The 22,165-nt window shown below is 47.5% G+C and overlaps 5 protein-coding genes across 5 annotated transcripts; 3 read left to right on the forward strand and 2 right to left on the reverse strand.

Annotated features, from left to right (window-relative positions):
• Positions 1-1,209: 1,209 nt before the first annotated feature.
• On the forward strand, positions 1,210-1,612 carry PV06_11618 (uncharacterized protein; the record flags this gene model as incomplete). Its single annotated transcript, XM_016413326.1, has 1 exon — positions 1,210-1,612. Exon 1 carries the CDS (start codon positions 1,229-1,231, stop codon positions 1,610-1,612), a length of 384 nt encoding a protein of 127 aa, XP_016256292.1. The 5' UTR covers positions 1,210-1,228.
• A 249-nt stretch (positions 1,613-1,861) lies between these two features.
• On the forward strand, positions 1,862-2,554 carry PV06_11619 (uncharacterized protein; the record flags this gene model as incomplete). The annotated part of the gene is made up of 1 exon (XM_016413327.1): positions 1,862-2,554. One exon carries the CDS (start codon positions 1,862-1,864, stop codon positions 2,213-2,215), a length of 354 nt encoding a protein of 117 aa, XP_016256293.1. The 3' UTR covers positions 2,216-2,554.
• A 113-nt stretch (positions 2,555-2,667) lies between these two features.
• PV06_11620 (uncharacterized protein) lies at positions 2,668-3,558 on the reverse strand (the record flags this gene model as incomplete). Its single annotated transcript, XM_016413328.1, has 1 exon — positions 2,668-3,558. One exon carries the CDS (start codon positions 3,556-3,558, stop codon positions 2,668-2,670), a length of 891 nt encoding a protein of 296 aa, XP_016256294.1.
• A 9,095-nt stretch (positions 3,559-12,653) lies between these two features.
• Positions 12,654-13,348, forward strand: PV06_11621 (uncharacterized protein; the record flags this gene model as incomplete). The annotated part of the gene is made up of 2 exons (XM_016413329.1): positions 12,654-12,703; positions 12,751-13,348. The coding sequence occupies 2 exons, from the start codon at positions 12,654-12,656 to the stop codon at positions 13,346-13,348; spliced, it is 648 nt and encodes a 215-aa protein (XP_016256295.1).
• A 5,076-nt stretch (positions 13,349-18,424) lies between these two features.
• On the reverse strand, positions 18,425-19,280 carry PV06_11622 (uncharacterized protein; the record flags this gene model as incomplete). The annotated part of the gene is made up of 2 exons (XM_016413330.1): positions 18,425-18,884; positions 19,069-19,280. The coding sequence occupies 2 exons, from the start codon at positions 19,278-19,280 to the stop codon at positions 18,425-18,427; spliced, it is 672 nt and encodes a 223-aa protein (XP_016256296.1).
• Positions 19,281-22,165: the final 2,885 nt, after the last annotated feature.

Raw genomic sequence — 22,165 nt, forward strand, 5'->3', positions numbered from 1 at the left:
ACTGTACGATATTCCGACCAATTCCGTGATCAATCCACCCCAACCTGCTCTAATAGGTGCTTCATAGATGAACTAGTAGCTACTCAGAATTTGTGGCTGCAGCTGGCCTGGAGGACACTTCCCGCGAGTTCTTATAGTAGATGTACCCTCGCCGATTGCTCGGGGAGGCCTCGCCGTTCCTCTGAGCCACTCCGAATTTCTGCCAAGCTGCGATTGGTTGAGTTTGCGACCAGACTTGTATGCTTTCTTGGGGGAACCGGGGATTCTTCGTTGAGGACCAGATGTACCATATGAACCACCGACATAGCGAGTGATCGAGGTATTTGAGTCTGTGGACAGATTCGTCAAGACGGTCAAGGTTCCAATATTCTTTCGCCTGGCAGGGACACGCATCCGCCTCGGGGTATCTTGACACATCATGTTTTTGGCATGACGTCGTTAAGTCTCCTATCTTTTCCGTTGTTGCGCCTATACGTCTCTCCAACCGTCCAATGATGTAAGTTCTTAGGTAGTGTGACATGTCTTTTGGGTCGAGAGTGGTATGGATTTGTCGGTCTATAGGATGAAGGTAGTGTTGCCTTTCCCTCCAAGTGGTCATCACTGCTTTAACGAGGAAGATCTTAGGCCTCTGAGGCAACCGACCCAAACCAAGGTTTCCTCACTTTTCTGTGGGTTACGAGCTTGGAGCCTCATCTCTACGAGTCGCCTCTAGTGGTGCGGAATCCTCTGCCGCTAATGGACACTTGGCCACCAGCGTTGCCACAAGGGTCGGCCTCTCGTACGGGAAGGTCAGTCGGCCTTGTCACGACCAGTGAGCCTTGTCTCTCCATTCTTGAAGCAGCCAAAGGACGGCCATGACCATTATTCGGGCTGCTTCTAGCGTGCCGAGCCACCGCGGTCCTGAAACAGTCTTGGGTCTCAATAACGGCCTCCCACCGCAGCAGAAGGTCACACCACTGCGTGCAGATAATCAATGACCACGGATTGTTGCGGAAGCTGGCGGTCAACCCGGAGCGAGTGGTGACTCCTGTGTTCGAGGTTCAAATTATCGCGAGCTTTTGACCAGGAAGTCACATGAAGTCGTCGATAAGTATATAACCGTTCCTCTCCGCTGTGTTCAAATGTATAGTAGCCCAAAGTCGTTGGGACCAGTCAGGTAAGAATCTGAAAGTCCGTTACACCGGTGCCGCTGACAGTGTGATGCCGTCAAGAGTCATCTGCAAATATTATGGAGAGCATCAAGACTATGATCACCTCACCATTACAGCTGGTCGAGGAGCCCAAGACCGAAGCACAAAGAGATCAGCCATGCATTGAACAAACACCATCGCCGGACGCACCCAATTTACAACTCCGGGAGCGTGATGAATCTGTGAACAATCGACTGTCTCAAATGGAATTGAAAAATAAATGGCTCAAAGCAACCTTGCAACAACGAACTGCAGAGCAATTCCAGCGAATGAGGAGCTTCGAGGAAATGGAACGACAGAACAAGGTGATGGTTAATGGGTTGCAACAATTCCAAGAAGCTCTGCACGGTCTGCAAGAACAAGTGAGGACTTTACAAAGCAAAGTGGAGGCAATTCTGGGGAGGTTGGATGTAGCTACCTAAGAGGACCCCTTTGACGCCCTCGATAGCTAGTATCAGTACGGTCATGAAGGCCCTCCTTGACAAAGCACTTGTTAGCCAGGAGAGTCGCGTGACACTTCTTTTTCACGCCTTCCAAAACTGAATCTAGTACTCTGTGCTTCCTAGATAGTCATCTTCGAATTCTTTCCATTTTCGCATCTCACCACTTCAGCGCCATTTAGTCATTTCAGCCCAGCATCAACTGAACCTCGAGATCATTAAATTCTCGACATGTCTTCCTCCACGCCTGTTCAGTCCATCGAGGCCGATGAAGCTACCAGTGTCACGACTACTGGCGGTCCACTCTTTCCTTATACTTGTACACCTATTCCCGAACTCCAAGAGACTGATCCGTACAATCGATATCTCATTCACTCCACCATCAAGGGTCGAAAGGGTGAGTGGGAGATGGCTATCGAAGCCGCTTCAAAGAAGCCTTTCCGCAATCTTGTCAAGGGTTGGGAAAAAGCTGCGCAGCAAGGAGACGAACAGGTCAAGGCAGAAGATTACATCTATATTATTGAGATACAAGGTCATGAAGTGAAGACAGTTCATTCCTGGGAGATGGGGGATAGTCTTCGTTGATTGGGGCTGAGGGAGAACGGTGTGGTCCACATCATACCTAATCCTTCGGAAAACTACGATACTGGTGGTGATGCAGAGTATGAAACGGGAGAGGACCATGGGGCTCAGGGTACTTTGGTCACTCGAAGGATGACTCGATCAATGAGGCCAACTTAGGCCTAGAGTCTTGACACTGAGAGGCGGCGCGTGAGATTCATCCAGCATTGCCTGAAGGGGGTGGGTGCTGTTGATTGTGTGCCCTGAATATTTGACCTTTCCCTTGGGCCCAGCGTAGCTGTGCAAAGTGTACTGAAATAACGATCTCTACTTCAAGATCAAGACGGGTCATGGAACAACGCTCATGGATACAATCCTATTCAATTTTGTGCTACGATCTCCGAGTCTATATGAATATCAAGCCCCATGCGAGTCATAAACATGAGGCTATGCAAACTGTGCTTTATTCATCTTGATCATTCCGGTGAGCCATCACTATAGATGCGCCCTAGCCCCGATAGCGAAGAGCCATCCAGCAGAGTGCCGTTACCACACATGAAATAAGAGTACCTTTCCACCTGGTCATGTTCATCCAGCCAGGCCAAAGCAGACGTAAGAAATGACTCTTGATCAACCTCGGTGCCTGTTACACCGAATTCGGTGAGCCAGACGGTGTCGATCCCATTATGCGAGGCAATAGACGCAACATTTTCAACGTGAGATTGTAGGTCACTTAGCTGGCTGGCGTCACTATACCAATGAAACGTAACAAAATCGACAACACAAGAAGAGTTACAGGCCTTGAAAAATTGCTCTAACCAAGCAATCCCCATAGTTTGGCTGTCACTGACGCCATTCGAGATCGCTGGTGAGCCAATCCAAGCCCGATCCGAAAGCGGATTCATATATAGGATGTGGCTCACCGCAGCGACGTCTGGTGAAAGGTTGGCCTGTGTAGGAATATCCGGCTCGTTGAAGGATAAGAGATGCCTTGAACCTGCTTCGATAGCAGCGGTGGCGTCGGACGTCCAAGTGGATGTGCCCCCAAGGCCCCACAGCATTGGAACATATTCAATTTCCAGGGGCAACTCCCCCGTTCGGCTGGTCCAGTCATAGCCCCAAGTAACCATGGCTCCTTGGAAAGCCGCTGTCAACGTTGGGTCGTTATAGCTCAATCCTCTCTTATCGGAAATTTGGTCACTTGTAGCCGTCGCGAGGGGAGTAGGTAGACCAGTCGTCACCGCATTCGTCGATATCGGGGGAGCATCGGGCCAAGAAACACCTAAAGCCTGCGTCGTATTGATCCATGGAGGCTCTACTGACGCGCAAGGCCCTCCCGAAAGTCTATGCGCATATAAAGACCCCATTGCCGGCTGCACAACCGCAAATGAGATCCCGATCTATCCATCAGCGCTCCTGCGCAGGACGCTTGACTCGCAAGTCGTCGCTTATAAAAGGCTGAGCGATGGGCTGTCCAAACTATGAATTTGACATAGGAAACCGTGGAGTAAGGAACATTGATAAATTACGTGTTTGTCCTACGAGGTCTTCACCACACAGCACGATACAATAAAATCTCAGATTCTGCAACTGGAAACCTACCTGCTCTTGTGAGACACAATTACAGTATAGGAGTATCCTTCTAGACTGATCCGACCACCTACGAATCATACCCTATACTCCGTGGGAGTGGAGCTTTTCCTAACGATGGAATCTAGTGGGCAGACAGCTTTAAGCATCCATAGGATCTCATGTTGAATTAACTTCACGACCACTATGTTCTACGGTATTTTCAGTTTCTAGGCACCATAAGAAATTTAGCTTCGAACCCTATGAATTCCTGTAGAATATAGTTTTATAAAACCTCTATAAAGTTCTCCCATCTTTTCATAAAGAAGAGGGCCACGAAAATCTGGGGGGTGGTTTCTACCTGCTGTTTGGTCTAGGTGTACTAGGTTATAGTGCGGTCAGAGTGTATGCACCCTCCCCATTGGTAGGTTTATTACTTGAAGTGTCAACGGACGTGCCATCGTATTACTGTCCAAATTGGAAGATTTCGAGACCCTGCTAGAATCAATCTTCTCCTTTGTTCTTATCTACACTGCTATTCACTGACGCTTGGATAGGTTTAATACTTTGAGCCTTGAATCTGGAGCAGAACTTCCTCGTATAACCTCGATAGTAGGAGATCGACTAGTCGCTGGAGTAGCTGGTATGGTAGAAGGTCCGTTGGAAATGGACAGGGAGGATCGAGCAAAGAATTTGGATACAAGCCTTCAGCATAATCTCAAGAACAACCAGACCATATCCGGCCTCGCCTCCGAGCAGCGGTGCATAGACTCTTGTCAACAGTGTCACCAACGTGTTATACACCTGGAAGATTTCCTCAGATGGCGTGATGAGGTGGACAGGTGGATGAATACCACACTGCCTGAAATCAGGTCTGATTACGACGAAAGAACAGCGAAGACCCTGGTACTTATTGAAGTCAATCAATATCACCAGCGTTTACGAGAGCGTAAGAAGACTTTTCAGGCATTAAAGGCGGTATGCATTCACTGACAGTCTCGTAGAAAACCCCTTACAAACGACAAATGTACCATCAGTTGTTCAGAACCGCTGAACTTTCAGAAACACTATTTCAGCCAAGCATTGTTGGACGGTAGAAAAGATTACTATCTGCTTTCCTATCTCTGATACCCAAAAGCCTACAACAAAAATTGAGAATAGTGACTACGCGGTGTCGTCGATTTACTTCTTGGTACTGTTTCAAGGGGAGGTACTGTCTAGAGCGCGAAATTCCTCAACCCAACTGTTCACCAGTACCTTCACCTCTATCAACCATGACTCCAAGGCACTATAGACGCCAGCGAGCTTGAGTCCTATATCTGATTTAATCAATAGAGTTCTTAGGACCAATTCTTTCTGGAACCAGTCCGGGATGACCTCATCTACAAAGTAATATCGTTCTGCCTTCAGCCGTCTTTGAGCATTATAGAGGTATATTTCCTGATCGAATGCTCGAGTTGAGCGGATTGTCGATTTTGCGCGTTGTGTAAGCACAAATTCTTTATATAATAGCCTCGTTCTTTGAAGTGAGGCGAGAGCAATGGAAGTTGAGACGTAAATTTGTCGAAACATGTCCACTAGCTCCTTTCTTACGTGGTAATCTGATAGAGGTGGTCCTGCTACTACTCTAGAAAGGTCCGCAAGACTGTGCTGGTGGGCCGGTTCAAGAAAATCTTCTTCCTCAAGGCTCATTCTAAATATTTGACAGGTTTTCAGGATGGGAGATATACATTGGTATGAATTCTTGAGAGACTCTTCCGGAATTGTGACTGTACTCTATCAAAATATATATCTTCGATATAAGCCCACGCGAAATGCTGGTGTCTAGACTTACCTACTTATAAGCAAATTAAGTGGAGTACAACGAGATCTGTGGCAATTTTTAGCATTACGCGAATAGCTTAGTCTTATTTAACATGGTGAATCTAGCCTCAGTAAAAATTCTGCCTAGTGAAACAACTGACAGTAAACCAACGTGGTAGCAACGGAATTGCTTTGTCCTAGTCGGGCTTTTACCTAGCTCCTAAGGTAGGAGAATATTTCCGGTTAACTGCAGCATTGCAATTCCCGAGGATCTTCTGCTGCGTCATTTTCAGTCTTCTCGATAGGCGAGGTCTCTCTAATTCCTTCTACACAATGAGAAAATATCTTCTTGTAGATGCGTCCGTAAACTCTCGCTGATCGAAGGAGCCGTGCTACGGACGAAACGAATGGACTCGAAGGACGGCGTATTCTGGTGGAGGGGTGTCTTATACTCTCGGCAGCCGAAGCATTTTGTAAAAGAATCAACTAGTAGCTTTGCTAGATCGTAGACTATAGTAAGCGTGCCACGACACTCCATCAACTTTACGTACGATTGAATATTCCTGGTATCTGAATTAACATGTCTTTCTGCTTGAGGAACTTGGACTCTACCATTTATAGGAGAAAAATATTCGCATCCGTAAGAGCCCTACCACGATTTACTGAAGTAAAGCATTTCAGTGCGCCACCACTATATCTTCAGGTCAGCCACAACTTCGACAGTGATACAGATCAGTTCGGCGGCGTTCACTCGTTGTTGTAATGTTATATACAGCGTCAGCTTAGTGCTTCCTAACTCGCCTTGTTAGAAGTTGGTGGTACAGTTCCTTAAGGCGTAGGCCAACATTGCCGGCCTCAATATGAACCATTTTGAACTGATCTCAGACGAGACTATAGCTGGTGTCTTGGACTGCGTAAGAAAATCCACTCTCGCACCGTGGCGGATGGCGAGTAACGTGCGTTAGCTCGATATTCAAGACGTACTTGCAGTAGTACGTGTATGCCGCAAGCTCAACAGGATCGGAATGCCACTATTGGACCGAGATCTAATCTTCAACATAGTCCCAAATTGCTTAAGCTGTGGAAACTTCCACACAGAAATGCAACGTCTGAAAGTGATTCAAATCTTGGTCGATAAGGTCCGGGCATCACGTATTCGTGAATTGACGATCACAGACAGGAATCTCCTCTGTGGGTGCCGATCTGCAGCCCCGATACCGGACCAGATGTGGTCGGAATTCCGCAATCTGTGCTTTGCTATGATCTGTTCTCTGATTCAGAACGCGCACTCAATGATCCATCTCCGGTGTGCCCAGCCCCGGGTTACTAGGTGGAGACAAAGCTAATTGAACGAAATAGCCTAGATATTGAAAGCCCCTCTATCGACGCTACTCAACTTTTTTGTGGTTGGTCAGGGATAACTATGGCCCTACGAGGACAGAGCGGAGCCACAGTCTGTTCCCGATTACATTCACTATCTATTAAGTTACCCATAAGACATGTCTCAAGGACTCTCCCCTCCCTGGACGAACTTCGAAGTTTAGAGATTCGAATTTCAGAGCCTCGAACACGGAATACCCGGTCGATTGTTAACTTGGTCGACCTTGATCTTTATCCTCTACTTACGTACCTTGAAGTTGGAGGAAACTCCTGGAGCAATATTCCGGTTCTTTTTACTGGACGGTCGCAAAGCTTGACATTTTGCGTATTGAAAGGGCCCCTTGTCGTTACCACTAAATTCAACGATCTTTTTGGCCGGATGGCTGAATCGTTGCAATACCTCTATTGTCACGAGACTCATTTAGTCGGCAAAATCGAAACGATTTTCGGTAAATTGCGGCATCTGTCTCTTCATAAAGTGGAAGCGGTTAACAAAGCATTCCCCTTTACGCGCTGCGAGAATCTCATCTCACTGGCTATAGAGTGTGATGGCATAGCTACTTCAACAAGACAGGATGACATTAACGAACTACTAAGGAACGCCCTATTGTCCACTTCGAAGACCTTGACGGCGTTGACATTGAGATCGAGTCTCTTGTGGCTCCTATCTCCGTCAACAATCCACGCAATTCTCTGGACACGCCATCTGTCAGTCTTATTCCTCGACGGTGCCTGTTATTTGGATGGCAGGGATTGGGTACTTTTGTCCAAAGCCTCGAATCTGGAGGTGGTGGTGCGGGCAGAGCCCTGGATTCAACCTGGGAGTGATGTCAATAAACTCATTTTCCAAGCTGTTCCCGGTATGGTTGGGGATGTGGCAGGATTATACCATACGCTACCGAAAATGATCATCCAGCGTCAAGTTTGCTCCTGTGGGCTGCTAAACCGACGATGGGTATTCCATTACATTGGTCTCAACAGTCAGTCGATTAACATCTACATCCAGCTTGTGGCAGATCCCGGGCAGATGAATTGTTCACACGTGAACCTTCTCGACCGAACGGTTGCGGTGCCTGGTATAATCTCTGGACAAGAGGCTTTGAAACGGATAATGTCTCTTCCTGGTTCAGAAATGCTGGTGCATGTAATTTGGCCGTCAAGAACCTGATCAATTCAGATTTGCGATGCCTTCCTCTGAAGTTACTCCTTACGGTGTGTCGCTAGTGCTTGTTATCCGGCTTATACAATAATGAAAATCTACTCGTTCAAGAAGGGTCCTTTATTCTAGCCCATTATATGACCCGCTTAGGGAGCAATCTAATCTCTGGAAGTACTGTGAACACAAGCAAATACAAAAGCCTTTCCACTTGTAGGGTACCTATGGCATGTTTGTCCACGTTTTATTGTGGTCTCGGAGCTGCACCCCTAAATCCACCAACCACATTGAAGTCGTAGGGGCCATTCAAAAGTGTGCCATTGCGCGCCCACAAGTAAATCCATTGGACTCTACTGCACATGGAGACGATTGGTTGGAAAACCGCCCACCTACAAAGGATAAGGGATAAGGAATCTTGCCGCTAAATCTGGCGCGACTCAAGTCTTATACTCGATGAAATCCTCTCCTGAGGTGTTCCTTTTTCTCTCCACGACAATCTTTCCAACATGTTATACTTCATGCATTCTGGCATCTGGCTACTCCTTTTACCACGCCTTGTTATCGGTGATTTCACCTCGAACGAAATCGCATATTGGGACAGACCTCGGGCGGCTCTGATCAGGGACAATGTCTACATAGAGGGTGGTTGGATGCAAACGGGGACCTGGAAGGATGGGGCATGGGATATCGACTCATTGACGACAGCAAATTCTTCTAATGGAATGTTGTTCAAGCTTGACATGCACAGTCCATTCGGCATATCGACGGGTGAACCGCCTGCGGTGTTCGAAAGCATTCCCGAAGCTGGAGTTCAGAATTATTATATTGACGGTTATATGTTCGCCGATTATGATGAATTCTATACTTGGGGGTAAGTTGTTCGTACTCTAAGGAGAGGCCATAGCTAATGATTCGACCAGTGGCACAAGCCTTACTTCCGCCAATCTCGGTCCACGTACAGTGAGCTTACCTTTGTATGATCCATCCCAAACTACAGACATTGAACTCGGTGTGCCAAACCTCAATTACGTCCCTCAAAATGGGTCGTTTATCACAGTCACGAACGGCGCCGGGACTAATGTCCCGAGTGAAAACTCTGGGTTCTATTTTGGAGGTTTCTATAATCAGAATGGGACAACCTACTCTTATTTCGACCAGCCTACCGACCAGTCTCGTTGGTTGATAACCGTGCAGATGACTGAACTTGGTCATGCAAATTGGATCAAGACTCCACTAGACGAAGGCACGACCTGGCGCAGTGAAGGCGGTCTTGTCTGGGTGCCTACTTCGACAGCCGGTATACTGATTGCGATTGGAGGAGTATTGAAGCCAGCGGACATGAATTTTGAAATTGCTCAAGACAACAGCACCGAGTCAATAACTTTCTTGAAAGAATTCCCCGTCTACGATATAGGTACTAGGACTTGGAGCCTACAAATGCTCAATGAGGGTTCCCCTATCCCAGATACACCTCTTGCACAGTTTTGCACTGTTGTGGCGTCAGATGCGAATGGCTCTCACCATGAAATATTTGTGTATGGAGGCTGGGATAGCAATGGAGGTCAAGCATTGGATACCGTTTGGATCTTGACGGTCCCTTCATTTACGTGGGTTAAGGCTAACAGTCCAGGACGGACAGGATCTGCAAGACAAAATCATATTTGCGTGGCTCCATATCCGGATCAAATGATTGTTATCGGCGGTACAGGAACTAGCGAAGCACCTCCGACATATAGTAACGCGGTCGATATTTTTAACCTTAACAATTTCGATTGGACTGGCACTTATGATCCGGATATCTATGATGATTACAAGCCTCATCAAGATATCCTCGATATTATTTCAGCTAGACCAACGGCCGGCAATATGCCTAGTGAGGTTGCAGGCTGGTTTAACAATAAGTACGACATGCAAAAAGTCAAGTTCTATGGGCCATATCGCAATGACTGCACGGCTACACCCTCGGGAATATGATGCAGGGAGAATGAGACAAGACATTTTGCGAGTGTAAGCAACCTAGCTTCGCTTGGCCGTTATTGAACGGGTGCACTGACGTCCTTTGCAAGACTCCACTTCACCTCCTTGACGTGGGATTTTGTAGGGGGGCTCTGTAGAAGAATCAATTAAAACGAGTTTCTTTTAGTCTTCGTTGAGCTCTACTGTCCCTATAGTCGTAGTTTGTTGTCTTTCAGATCGAATAAAAGATTATCAGCCGTGTGACGACCGTTCTTGACAGTATTTCGCATGCTTACGGATGCCAAATAACGCTCTATCTTGTTTGGTCCGTTACTATCCTAGAAAACCACAATATACCATTGCGTAACTAACTAGCCATAAGCCGGAGCACCATGGAACTCTGAGGTATTGCAGTGTGCAGTATCCCTAGGACCCTGTGACGATGAAGTTTCCCTGTGCACATCATCCTGTGGCACAATGTAGTATCCACAGCCTGCGTTCTGATTTGGCCGCCCAGGAGCGGGATACAAGCTTTGTGTCTTTTCTACAGTATTGTACGAAGGGGGTTTTCATCGCGCTTGCCGCGATAATCGTCTTTTTCTGGCAGCTTGTCCACGGCTATTTGTAGTGCCTTCAATACTTGTCAGGATCGACGAGCATTCGTAACCAAATTCTCCACCTCGATGGGCTCTATGGTACTGTACGCAGACTACCTCTCAAAGGGTAAACTTAAATCTACTTGAATGGTTTAGGTAATGTCCGCCTGCGGACAATTCTGATTCTTCAAGTCAACTCAATATATCTATGTCGCTAAATGAGTGGATTTCCTGCTTCTCCCGAGTTCGCTGCTCTAGATGTGTGGCTATTTGGGGGGGTACCCCTTTCTACTAGCATAAGCATCAAAGTAGACTTCCCATTCATCATTCTGGTCTTCAGTCATTTCTCCTGTTATATTTTCAGCATCTTTATATGCTTTTAGTATAATCTTCTCGAACCTCTCTCGAGTCATTTTCTTCTTCCCTTTTGTAGAATCTTGATCTACTTGAGGCTTATTTCCTACCTTTTTATCCGGTGGTGGCGTAGGGGTCTTTTCGTCCGGCGGTGGCGTAGGAAGCTGTGTCTGACCAGGCTTCGGTGCCTGGGTGGTTTCCGGAGGCGGAGTTGGGGACATGGATGTCGTTGTGGTCCTTGTCCTGTTTAACGGCACCGTGGTTGGTTCTCGACTCGGCGACCTCTTGTAGACGCCTTTCTCGTCGAAGTCATCCGGCTTGATTGACTGGTACCAATGAAGAAAACGTTCCGCCTGCTTGAGTGCCATACGGTATACCTCGTCCTCCGCCTTGATCTGTTCCTTTCGGTATAGTTGTCTAAACGCGGAACCTAGTTCCCATGAAGTTGCTTTCTCGACGGAGTCGGTTTTCCAATTCTTCTTGAACTGAAGCTGTATTTTCACTTGAGGATATTTGTCTAGCTTATTGTGCCGGCGTTCTTTCTCGGTTGGGTACTTATCGGTCTGCTTAACCTTTCGGGGATTCAAGAGTTCTGCCGCCTCTAACGGATCACCTTCAAGCTTCCCGTAATCCCAGACTATGTTCAAGAACCCTTGCACATCACCGAGTCTAGGTTTGGGTTCTCCCTGTCGTCGAGGATAATCCAAGATGCGGTCCATTTTCTCGGAGACATTGACCAAGTCCTTTTCTTCCGCGCCATCAGGAAGTAACAAGGTGGTGCTAAACACGAACCAGCCACATTTACGAGGCCCATAGCGATTTAGGTACGTCGGTGACTCGTCTCTGTTTCCTCTCATGCACTTTTTGGCGACCGTCACGCAGGGAGCTCCTGGAAAGAGTTCTGAAGTGTCGCTGCCGGCTTGGAAGGGAATTGCAGCCGGATCGCTGTCCTGATCATCATCTTCGGTCGATGTCTCGATTGACGGCCTCGGGATATTCGCATCACCGTATTCAAAGTCCATGAAGTTTTCCGAGTCGTTCTCCATCGCCTTGAGATCGGTGTCGATCATGTCAATGTCCTTGTTTATTTTTTGCTCCTCGGTCCGACGACTCTCGGATTCATCTTGTTTCAGTAGCTGTTCGAGCTGTTGTTGAAGGGACTCTTGTTGCTTCTTCTTTCTATCATGTTGATCCTTTTTGTCGACCTTCCATTTTTTCATTTCATTTCTTCTCTCTTGATGTTTTCCCCTCTGAGTCTCGATCCTTTTCGCCCTACTTATCGCATCTTGCGCATCTTGCGCAGCTTGTGAATCTTCCTGCTTACCTGCACTGGTCTCTCCTGCCTTTCCCTCGGCGTTTCCTTTTGGATCACTCCTAGAGTCAGACATATTTCCCAAAAGAGAATTTGAATGTAGAACTTTAAAGACCGATAATCGTGCCCTTGCCTGTTTTATAGGATATTCCTAGAAATTTGGTCAGCCATACCTCGGAAAAAGGCGGTCTCAAATATTGGTGGCCATAAAGTCTTCAAGTGCGAAGATTATGAACCATACTATGGCGAGGAACCTTTCGACTCCTGAGCGTAGTTAAATTGAATGGTCTTTAGTCATTCACTGGGAGTAATTCGTCCCTCGGGGCAGAATCGAAGATGCAAGCGTTCACATTAATTGGATGGTGGTTTCTACTGCTGCCTTCTGTGTAAGTCCTGGACCCCCCGCCCTATAGATTGACTAACATAGTGTTAGTTGGACTCAGTCGATACCGCCATCAGGTTTCATTTCACTGGGAAGCTTTTGGCTAATGTGGGGACAAAATAGCATAGCGGTCATCTCAGTAACGCAGTCGGAGCAGTCATCGGCTCTACCCAATACTTTGAGTGGGCCCCTTGACAGCCAGCTCTCTACTCCAAAGGTTACGCTCACTGCCACCAGCACTACCGGGACAGCCACGGCGGCTGCGACGACAGCTAGCAAAGCCGCGACATCTTCAGAGACTACAAACCCCCCCGGATCGGTAGTGCCGTTTCCACCCCCGGCCAGTGCACGCCCGTTGATCTCAACAACTGGAGGGGTTCCATGCTCGGGAGGAAGTGGTAACGGATTTACTGGCTCTGGCTCTGGCACTGCCACGCTCTCTGGAACAGGTATGAACATGAACACGGTGATGGCTACGGGCATAGGAACTGGCACTGGTGGGACGAACTGGTCGAACGGCACTTTTCGCTGGACCGCGCCAATATTGCAATCTCCCGCGGTATATGATTCGGCCGCTACCAGCAGAGGTGTCAGTTTTGTTTGGGTTACCTTGGTGACGGGCATATGGATTCTATCACTAAAATCGTAGATAGGCTATTAAGATAGTGAAACCCAAATCAGTTCTGTCACGTGGCTTCTTTTCCATTGAGGTATCATAGACTAGATTTCATACTTGCTCTTGCACCGGGAGGCGTCCCGATTCGCCAAATAGTGCTACTCTCAGTCCTTTAAGAAAAGCGGCGCGATGGCGCCCAAGATGATGGAACTGCTCCAAGAGTCGACCCAATTCATGGACGCGAAGGAAGCTCTGTATCGGTTGCAACGAATCCTCAGAATCTTCGGAGTCTGCCGGTGTCACTTCACCCCAAGCCTGATTCGGGATGACCAATGGGTAGGGCTTGTCCGAATGTTGCGTTTGCGGTTTAGTTTTGTACGTTATGCGTCGAACAGTAGGGTCAGACATCTGCAAGGTGTCAATAAGCTCGTACTGTGCTCGGGAGGGATTCATTCACCAGTCTTTGCCAGGAATATGGCCAATCCTCGGAGATATCTTCGGAACTGAGGAAATCGGCACGACGGTCGTCAACCACAAGTAGGAAGACCTTCTTGTTACATAACGAGTGGAGTTCATTGGTCTTCTTTACCACGCACCATTGTCGACGCCTCGCCTGCTCATATTGCGCCTTAGATTCCTTTTCCTCTTTTGTTGGGGGGTGGTCTCTGCTGCGGGACTTCAATCTGACATTGGAGCGTTTTTTGCTAAACCGGGCCATTTCTCATCAATTGTTCCTCATAGTAAACCGAAGACTTTGGAGGCCCAACGAATCTGGAAATCTCGCGCTGCAAGCAAAGGTTAGAGGCCCAGTGGCGTGAAAAATCTTGGTTGAAGGTTCATTTCTAGCTTCACCACGCCTTGCTGTGGGAATACGTCAGTATTGTGGCAAATTGTGTGACAATGGATGTTTCATGTTATCCCAGAAATATAGTGGTTGCGGATCTGTCCATGAGCATCCGCCGTCCTGGAGCACCACTCAATTCAGAGGTCCATTTTGCCCCCCCAGCTCCGGACTTTCAAGGCGGGAATGCAATCCCGCCACTCAACGGTACAGTAATAGGATAACAGTTTGTCGCTAACTTTGCAGTAAAACCAGGGTCTGTTTGATGGTGATCGGAGCACTTAGCCGCCTGCCGTTCGCATCGAGCGGTAAGGGGAGCCGCTCTACCGACCACTGGATCCCGTGTTTGCACAGTGTTGATACTTCAACAAGTCATGTCAAGTCAAATTTAAGTCCACATCAGATGTCTAGCTTCACGCAACAGGCACCTGAAGGTATGGAGGATAGTTTTTTTGACCCCAACCTTTTTGGATTGGAACAGCCAGCAGTCAGTCCACCTGTCACTCCCACAGTCTTTCCAGAGCATGCAGACCTCTCTCAGGGAAGGTCTCAGAGCATCCTGAATCATGGGTGGCCGAACGGTGTCTGGGAGCCAAGTCGTAGAACATCGAAGGAACCCCGAAGAGCGGCTGCACAGCAACACAACGCCTCTGCGGCTCTACCGCCCAGTGGCTCGAAGTCAGGACATCACTTGGTGAAACAATTCCTCAACGTGGCACAACGAGCGAGAAGCACAGCGGATGAACGTCTCGAAGAATTTGAGCAGAGGTGAGGGCAGAATGGTTACAGGCCGTGTTTATCCACTGACTTTTCTCTTCCGCCCAGGCAAACTCGTCAAATTGACGAGCTGCGAAAGAGAGTTGATCAATGCTGTCACAGCATTTCTCGGATTGAATCCAAACTGACTGACTTACAAAAGGCGCTGCAGGAAAGTGAGAATGGCAGCGAGATGATGATGCAGGTTGCTCAAGCGGCTAGTGTGGCACTTAATTCGATAATAGGCACCACAGTGCCATCGAACGCAACTGAGTAGAGTGCTTTGTTATACTCATAGAGCCTTTCAGGCTTTTCGTTTCTTCCCCAGACCCGTACTTCCTGCTCCTGCCATTTTAGGGGCTTGCCAGGCATGGCATTATCCGCGCCCCATACTGGAAGACTCTAGGTTGTATACATATTTTGCAGGTCTGCACGGCGGATATGTAGAGGGATCTTTAAAGCGGGAAGATTGAGGTAGATCGTGACGTATTCCACTGATCGTTGGTGAGGTGCGTGCCTGGATTCAGGCCGACTCTTTGGCATCTCTCCATCGTTTACTCCCTGCGACTTTAAGTCCCGTGGACGAGCAGTAAGGAGTCGCCGTATGATCGCAAACCTCGGAGGAATTGCGATCTCAAGTGGCGACCGTGAACTTATGGCGGAGGTCACTCTCCCGTTCCTAAGCCCGACATAACGGCAGACGTCTTTGCTGAGGAGGTAGCCTTCTCGACACAACATAGGATTTCTGTCCTTTTGAAAAGGTACGATGCAAAGTCGGCACATGTCGATATGGTCCAAAAAATGTGCCATGACAGAATATTCGTCGTCAAACGGGTGACGGAGGACCTCTTCGTTCTGCTCGTGGAAGCGCACTTTCTGTCGACGAAAACGTTCAGGCATAGTTGGTGGAGGTTACTCCTTCAGGTCTCGCAACCAAGATTTTACTTCGTTCCTATTGTTGTTGTTGTTGAAGTTCATTCGGATTTTATACTGTCCGTGTTCAGGGCCACAGCGACTTACGTACAGGCCAATATTCAATAGTTACGGTGGAAAAGGAATGGTCTCTCGGAGCACCACGTATAGTATGCAGGAACCTGTGGACAGTGCACGATCCTTGAGCTTCGAAATAAACCTTAGATTTGAATTTCACATAGGCAAGGCGTGCTTCCTTCCTATTTAGACTTCGGCGACGGAGAGGCTAAAAAGTGTGGTAGCAATCCACAACACTGCTTGGAGCTCTAAAGGGAGGGAGCATATCTTGCATGATTGGCACACGTTATCGATCAATAAGATTATCTTTCACACCCTCGTTTCCCTTATATATCGGGGGCTCCGTACGTGGGAATATACGATTGGACGGTGACAATCGGTCTTGAACGGTAAGCTGGTGAGTCAACACTACCACCCTAGCGTATTAGACTGCTGTCTATCTAACCACAACAGTATATTGCCGCGGTGCCCCGGAATACGACAGCGACAATAGCAAAAGGCGGCGAACTTTGGAGTCAGCATTGGAGGACGATCAATACCATGGTGGAATGCGCAAACTGCAATCTGCTCATTCTCAAGCAAACGGGGTTTGGAGCAACACGTTCGTGATTCACCAGCTCATGCTCCTAGCCTCGATTGCGACGACTGCGACCAAAGCTTCAACAGCCAGGAAGTGCTGCAGCAGCACCTCCGCGATTCGCCAGCTCATAGAAATCCATCTCCGCTGGATTGCTCCTTTGCCCAATATGTTGACTTCATCAACGAAAGGACTTCTCTTTGCGGTGCGCCTAGAGTCGCGTGTCATGACAGACTAGTGGTCGGAGCTTTGTGACGTGTATATGAACCCGCACACTTCTGGTGGCTCCTGCCCGTGGCGGATGAAGTTAGGTGCCTACGGAGGAATGGGGATCGGTGGTCGCAATCCGAGGCCCACGCATATGTGTGGAAGTACTGCACATGAAAAGATTCACTAAACGGCTCATAGATATTTTACTGATACGTAAAACTGCTGTAAGCCATGCATTACGTTCCATGCGATGATTAACTTGGGAACAACTATCATTAATCCGTAAATAGCTAAATACAATTATTTGGGTTTCCACCGAAATCTAAAGTATAGAAAAGAGCAGTGATATAAGGATGCCAGTCTTGCACAGTATTGTATAATGTGGACCTTGACGCGTTGACCAGTGAAAGTAACCCAGTTCTACAAAATCATTTTTGCTTCGGTGGTGTTTGCTTAGCTTGTCAGTGGGTGGTGACGGGAAACAACCTCCTTCACGATACAGTGCTACCCAGTGTGAAGAGCTCACTAGCCGAGTATCACAGGGTTACGCAAAAGGAAGATAATGCAGGTTCCAGATCGCGTGCCATCTATTCAATTCTTTGACAGATGCATTGAGGAAGTTGGAGGAGTGACAAGTGCCCTGGAACTAAGGAAGGAGGTCCTCCAATCAGCCAAGCAGCGTAAACCAAATTCACAAGAACAAAGAGAAATTGATCTCGTCCGGCAGCTGTCAGCATTAAGGAGGGAGGTCAACTTCTTCCGATCTTGTTATGAATCAGCTGAAGCCATGGTTTCCAGCCTATATTCGGTTTCACAAGAGATGTATCTCAATTATTATCTTCGTCCAGTCCACATGGTTAATGACACCGGAAGTCAATCCACTAAAGTTGATTGGTCTCAAGTAGCCGACACAGAGTGGCTCAGGCGAGCAGATGAGCTGGTATGGTACTTAAAGGGATACGAAAATGTGGTCACTAGGGCTGAGGGGGAATGGATAGAACTTTGTCACAATCAAGCTCTACGTGACAATTCAGGGATGATCTAACTCTATATTGGCCTAAAGACGGATGTCAGAATTAAACATAGATCGGTGGCACAATAAAGTATAAACACTACAGCGAGCGGTGACACCTAAGATTACTTCTAGTAGCAATATAAACTTCGCAGTCTAGGCCTAAGCTCACTTTCTAGCGTCGCTCTAAATCTACAGATTTTATAGAGCTCATAGGGGCTACTTTCTTACATAGAGAGATTTGCCGGATTTTAGGGACTAGTACTGCCACGAAGTAGGAAACTAAGGGAAAAGCGATAAGGGTCGACAAGAAGGCCTTTTCTAGTAGTGAATGCTTTCTTGTACGTTGGGTCACTCACTATATTACAAGTTGCTGCAAAACTATTAAGAAACCTATCGAGGCAATCTAGATTTATTTAGAACACATAATTGATTAATCTCTAACATTTATATACCCCCGATAAGTTGACTATTGTTGTATGAATAGCGCAGCTGCGACCCCCAACGGAAAAGGGTGATAGTAGCGTCTATAGGGAGTTTCTTTCGAGATCAAGAATGTTACTAGCCTTTAGAACTCTCTACTAAAGTGGTGGAAACTTATCATTCTAGGTCGTAACCTATCGACCAGACGTGATCACTAACGACTAAATTAAGATAAAAGGATTCTGGTGTCCAGATTGGTGTTTCTCATATTCTTGCCGCTGGTGACATCGCTTTCCTTCCCTACTCATCGTTCAATCGCTCATCGGAAGACATCGTCCAGCCCTCCTCCATTGTAGCACTTTCCGAAGACGGTTCTGGCGCAAGCCTCACTGTAGACACTGCCGGCTTGTTCCTGATATATTTTTGGGTTTGATTGAGGATATGTTCAGCGAAGTCGAATTCTTTGCTGTTTGCGCTGGCCTCGCTTTTGAAGCTGGACGCCAAGGTCGCTATATTGTTGAGAGCCCTCTTCATATCCTTGATTTGTTCATCCACTTGTTTTACGCGTCGGTGCGTCTCCCGTAGATTGTCCTGGGTTTGTCTGGCTAAACATTCCTTCTCTTTCTGGATCACCGAATTCTGAATTTGCAGTGCGTGAGTCCTATCTAGAAGTGCTTGCTTTTCATCAGCCTGGTTTACTAATTGGTAGCTGAGGCCGACTACTGTGTGGTGAAGCCGATAGGCAGTAACGTTTGCCATACTGAAGGAGATAGTACGAGACAAGACCTTGTGTTGGTGCCAATCCTAGTGCGGAGCAGCGTGAGGTCGGGCCTATACTATCCGTAGGAAGTATCTGCTGATATATATGCCGGTTACCGTAGAAACCTGTGGTAGGTCAGAACCATACTTTATCCCGGGACAGCGGTCACGAGCACGTGCCTTACTTATGGAGGTGTTGTCTGATGTGATGGATACAGCTGGGCTTCCACCGCCTAAATCTTGCATTTCCACGTCTCTCAACCAAAATGCCAGAGAACAGCTCCCTCTCGGCGAACGAGAAGGCTATCAAAGCACAGAACTTCTCTTCTACTGCGTTACTATCTTCAATTTGTGCTGGCTCGCTTGCTTTTACGCTTTCTGTCGCGGCCTTTTTCATCTTGAGTAGATATGATCGCTTCGACTTTATTTTGTAATTCATGTAGGCGATTCCTGAGTCTAAGTAGAGCTGACAGTATTATAGGGAGCCTCGTATTCATTCCTACCTTAACCTACTCGCAAAACCGTTTTGTCGCCGGCCCTGGCGATTGCTACGAAACCACATCACGATGTCGAATATAACACTTATGCACGATTGTGGTATTGAGGCATTGTTTTTCGACCGATTCATCCGATTTCTACTTCTACTGTTTGGGTCTTCCGCGGTTGTCGTAACGCCAGCTATCATGACTTTCAATTACTTTTTGGGCTCGGCTGATTCGGTGGACCCCCTAGACCGATTCAGCTGGTCAAGCTTAGCTCCAGAGCAAGCCGAGTACTACTGGATCTACGCCGCATTCGTGCCTTGCTTCGCTGGCTATACCCTAGTCCACATCACCTACGAACTCAACCGAGCTGTCTCAGTGCGCATGCGCTTGAGCAAAAATTATTGCCGAGAGCACGGCACCGATTCTCGACAGTTCTTTGTTGGAGTCACCGACATTCCCACGGACCTCCAGGACGAACGTAAGATTCGGGCTTACTACCAGCACTGGGAAACGCACATTCGAAGCGTGAGATTCGTCCGTAGCGATGATATCAAAGGGGATCTCTCTATGGAACGCGAACAGTTGATCCGAAATATCGAACGATGCGAGATGGCGTTTATTCTCAAAGAAATCAAGCTATCGGCCGGAGACAAGATTAATATCAAACGCAGGGTGACTGAAAGGTTACGCCATCGCTATATTGGCTTCTCTTCATATGAAAAAACCGTTCGCGGACGTCTTCTAAGGGCAATGTCACACTGGATTCCATACGAAATGCGGCCAGTCTCCTGGCTGTATCAGACACTGGTCGGTATAAATCGCGAAATAGACCGAGAGCAGCGAAAATTTCCTCAAGGTGCTAGCTCTGCTCTGATGGAGATAGATGACTATCTCATTGCTCAGGCTCTTTCGGTTGCCCGACTATCGATGAATGCGCCATATCTCAAAGTACAGTACTTAGGGTCAGATCGGTCTCGCATAACCTTATCAAATATTCGAGGTCCGTATCATCGTGTACAGGCTCGGCGGGGAGGCATCGATATCTGCATCGTTGCCTTCATAATTTTATGGACAGTTCCAGTCGGGGCGAGCGGGTTTCTTTCCCAACTAACCTCTGGGCTCTATCTAATATACGGCGAATCAAAATTACCACCGTGGCTAATCGGCCCCCTTCAGGGTATAGCGCCCCAACTAGCGACGTCTGCTTTTGTGGATACTTTTCCATTTGTTCTGCAAACTCTCACGTCATACAAACAGTATCCGACGATGGAAGGGTCCCATGTGTCGGTCCAGTCGTTCTATTCCTACTTTCTATTCACGCAGCTCTTCATCACCACATCAGTCTCATCCGGGTTAATTCCAACGCTTGTCGCCGTGTTGGACAGTGGGATCACAAGGGTACCACGTCTCCTCGCACAGAACTTGCCACTGGCGAGCACTTATTTTCTATCTTTCGTCTTTCTGCAGGCAATGTCGCTCGCTACTTCTACCCTACTCCGTGGTCCTGCCTGGTTCCGACGCTTCAGACTGCTCCTTGATCCCACCAAAGGAAAAGGGACACCGAAGGACTTAGTTGAGCGAATCTATGACTTACACGACCGAGTCGACTGGGAAAGGACTTATCCGTTATACTGCACAATTGCTAACATTGGTATGCTTTTCCTTTACGTCCGAAAGGTCACCACTAACGAGCTGAGTACTAGTATTGATATATGCATTGCTTGCACCTTTGATATTACCTATCTCCTTCGTCAGTTTTGGTATCATCCTCGTCTGCTTTCGACATAGACTCTTATATGCGTCTTACATTCCATTCGACAATGGTGGAATACATTACTTTCATGCTATATTTCAGCTCTTTTGGGGTCTCATTACATCAGAGATATGTCTCCTTGGTCTATTCATTCTCAAAATCAGTCCGACACACCTAGGTCATGACATCGGCCAAATCGTCCTTGTTTCCCTTACTCTTTTCGTGACTCTAAAGTACCGAGCAATTTTGCAGCAAGTTTACCAGCCACTTCTCAAGAGTCATGGGGTTAATATGGTTGATGAACCGGCCTATGGAGCTGACAGCTCTCCTGTTCGAGAGAGATTTTGCGCGCCAGCATGGGGATCCCAGAGTCCGATCCATTCAACATCCAGCAATACCGCCACTGGAGATGCGATTATATGGCTGCCAAAAGATCCACTCGGCATTTGTGACCTCTTGCTAGACACAGTCAGGCGGAGGTATTTTGGTTTGCAACGGGGGAATAGAGAATGTTGCACAAATTCTGGTGCGGAGATGAAACTATCTGGTCAGGTCTTGCTCCAGGTAGATACTGCATCGTCGACTGAGAGCTTCGAGAATCGTCTCTCCTAGAAGATACCGATAGACATGGACAACTCCTCCGTTACGAGCCTCTTGTTGCCGCCGCCAAGATTTTATGAAGGATATCTTAGCATCCGTATCCCTATCCTCGGGGAATTCGACCCAGGGGTTTTAAGGACTGTGTATACAGAAATCAATTAAGTAACGAGTAGTAAAAAGTAAATAAGGAGCACACGAAAACAGAGAATCAACATCTGCATTTCGTTATCTGCGGAAGACTGTTCGCGACTAAAAGGTCGGTATATATAAGAAGCAGGAAGGGAACTAGTATGCTTTGACACCTTATACTAGTTTCTGTTTTAGGGACTGCACGGAATCTGGTGGGTCGTTTTCAACCTCGCCCTAGAAAGGTATAGGTCACTGTTCTCGACCATAAAGCATGTCCCTCGATAAAAGGTAGCCTTTCTGAGCTATTCGAAGGCA

Source organism: Exophiala oligosperma (genome assembly GCF_000835515.1).
Source record: "Exophiala oligosperma strain CBS 72588 unplaced genomic scaffold supercont1.45, whole genome shotgun sequence".
Taxonomy (NCBI): domain Eukaryota; kingdom Fungi; phylum Ascomycota; class Eurotiomycetes; order Chaetothyriales; family Herpotrichiellaceae; genus Exophiala; species Exophiala oligosperma.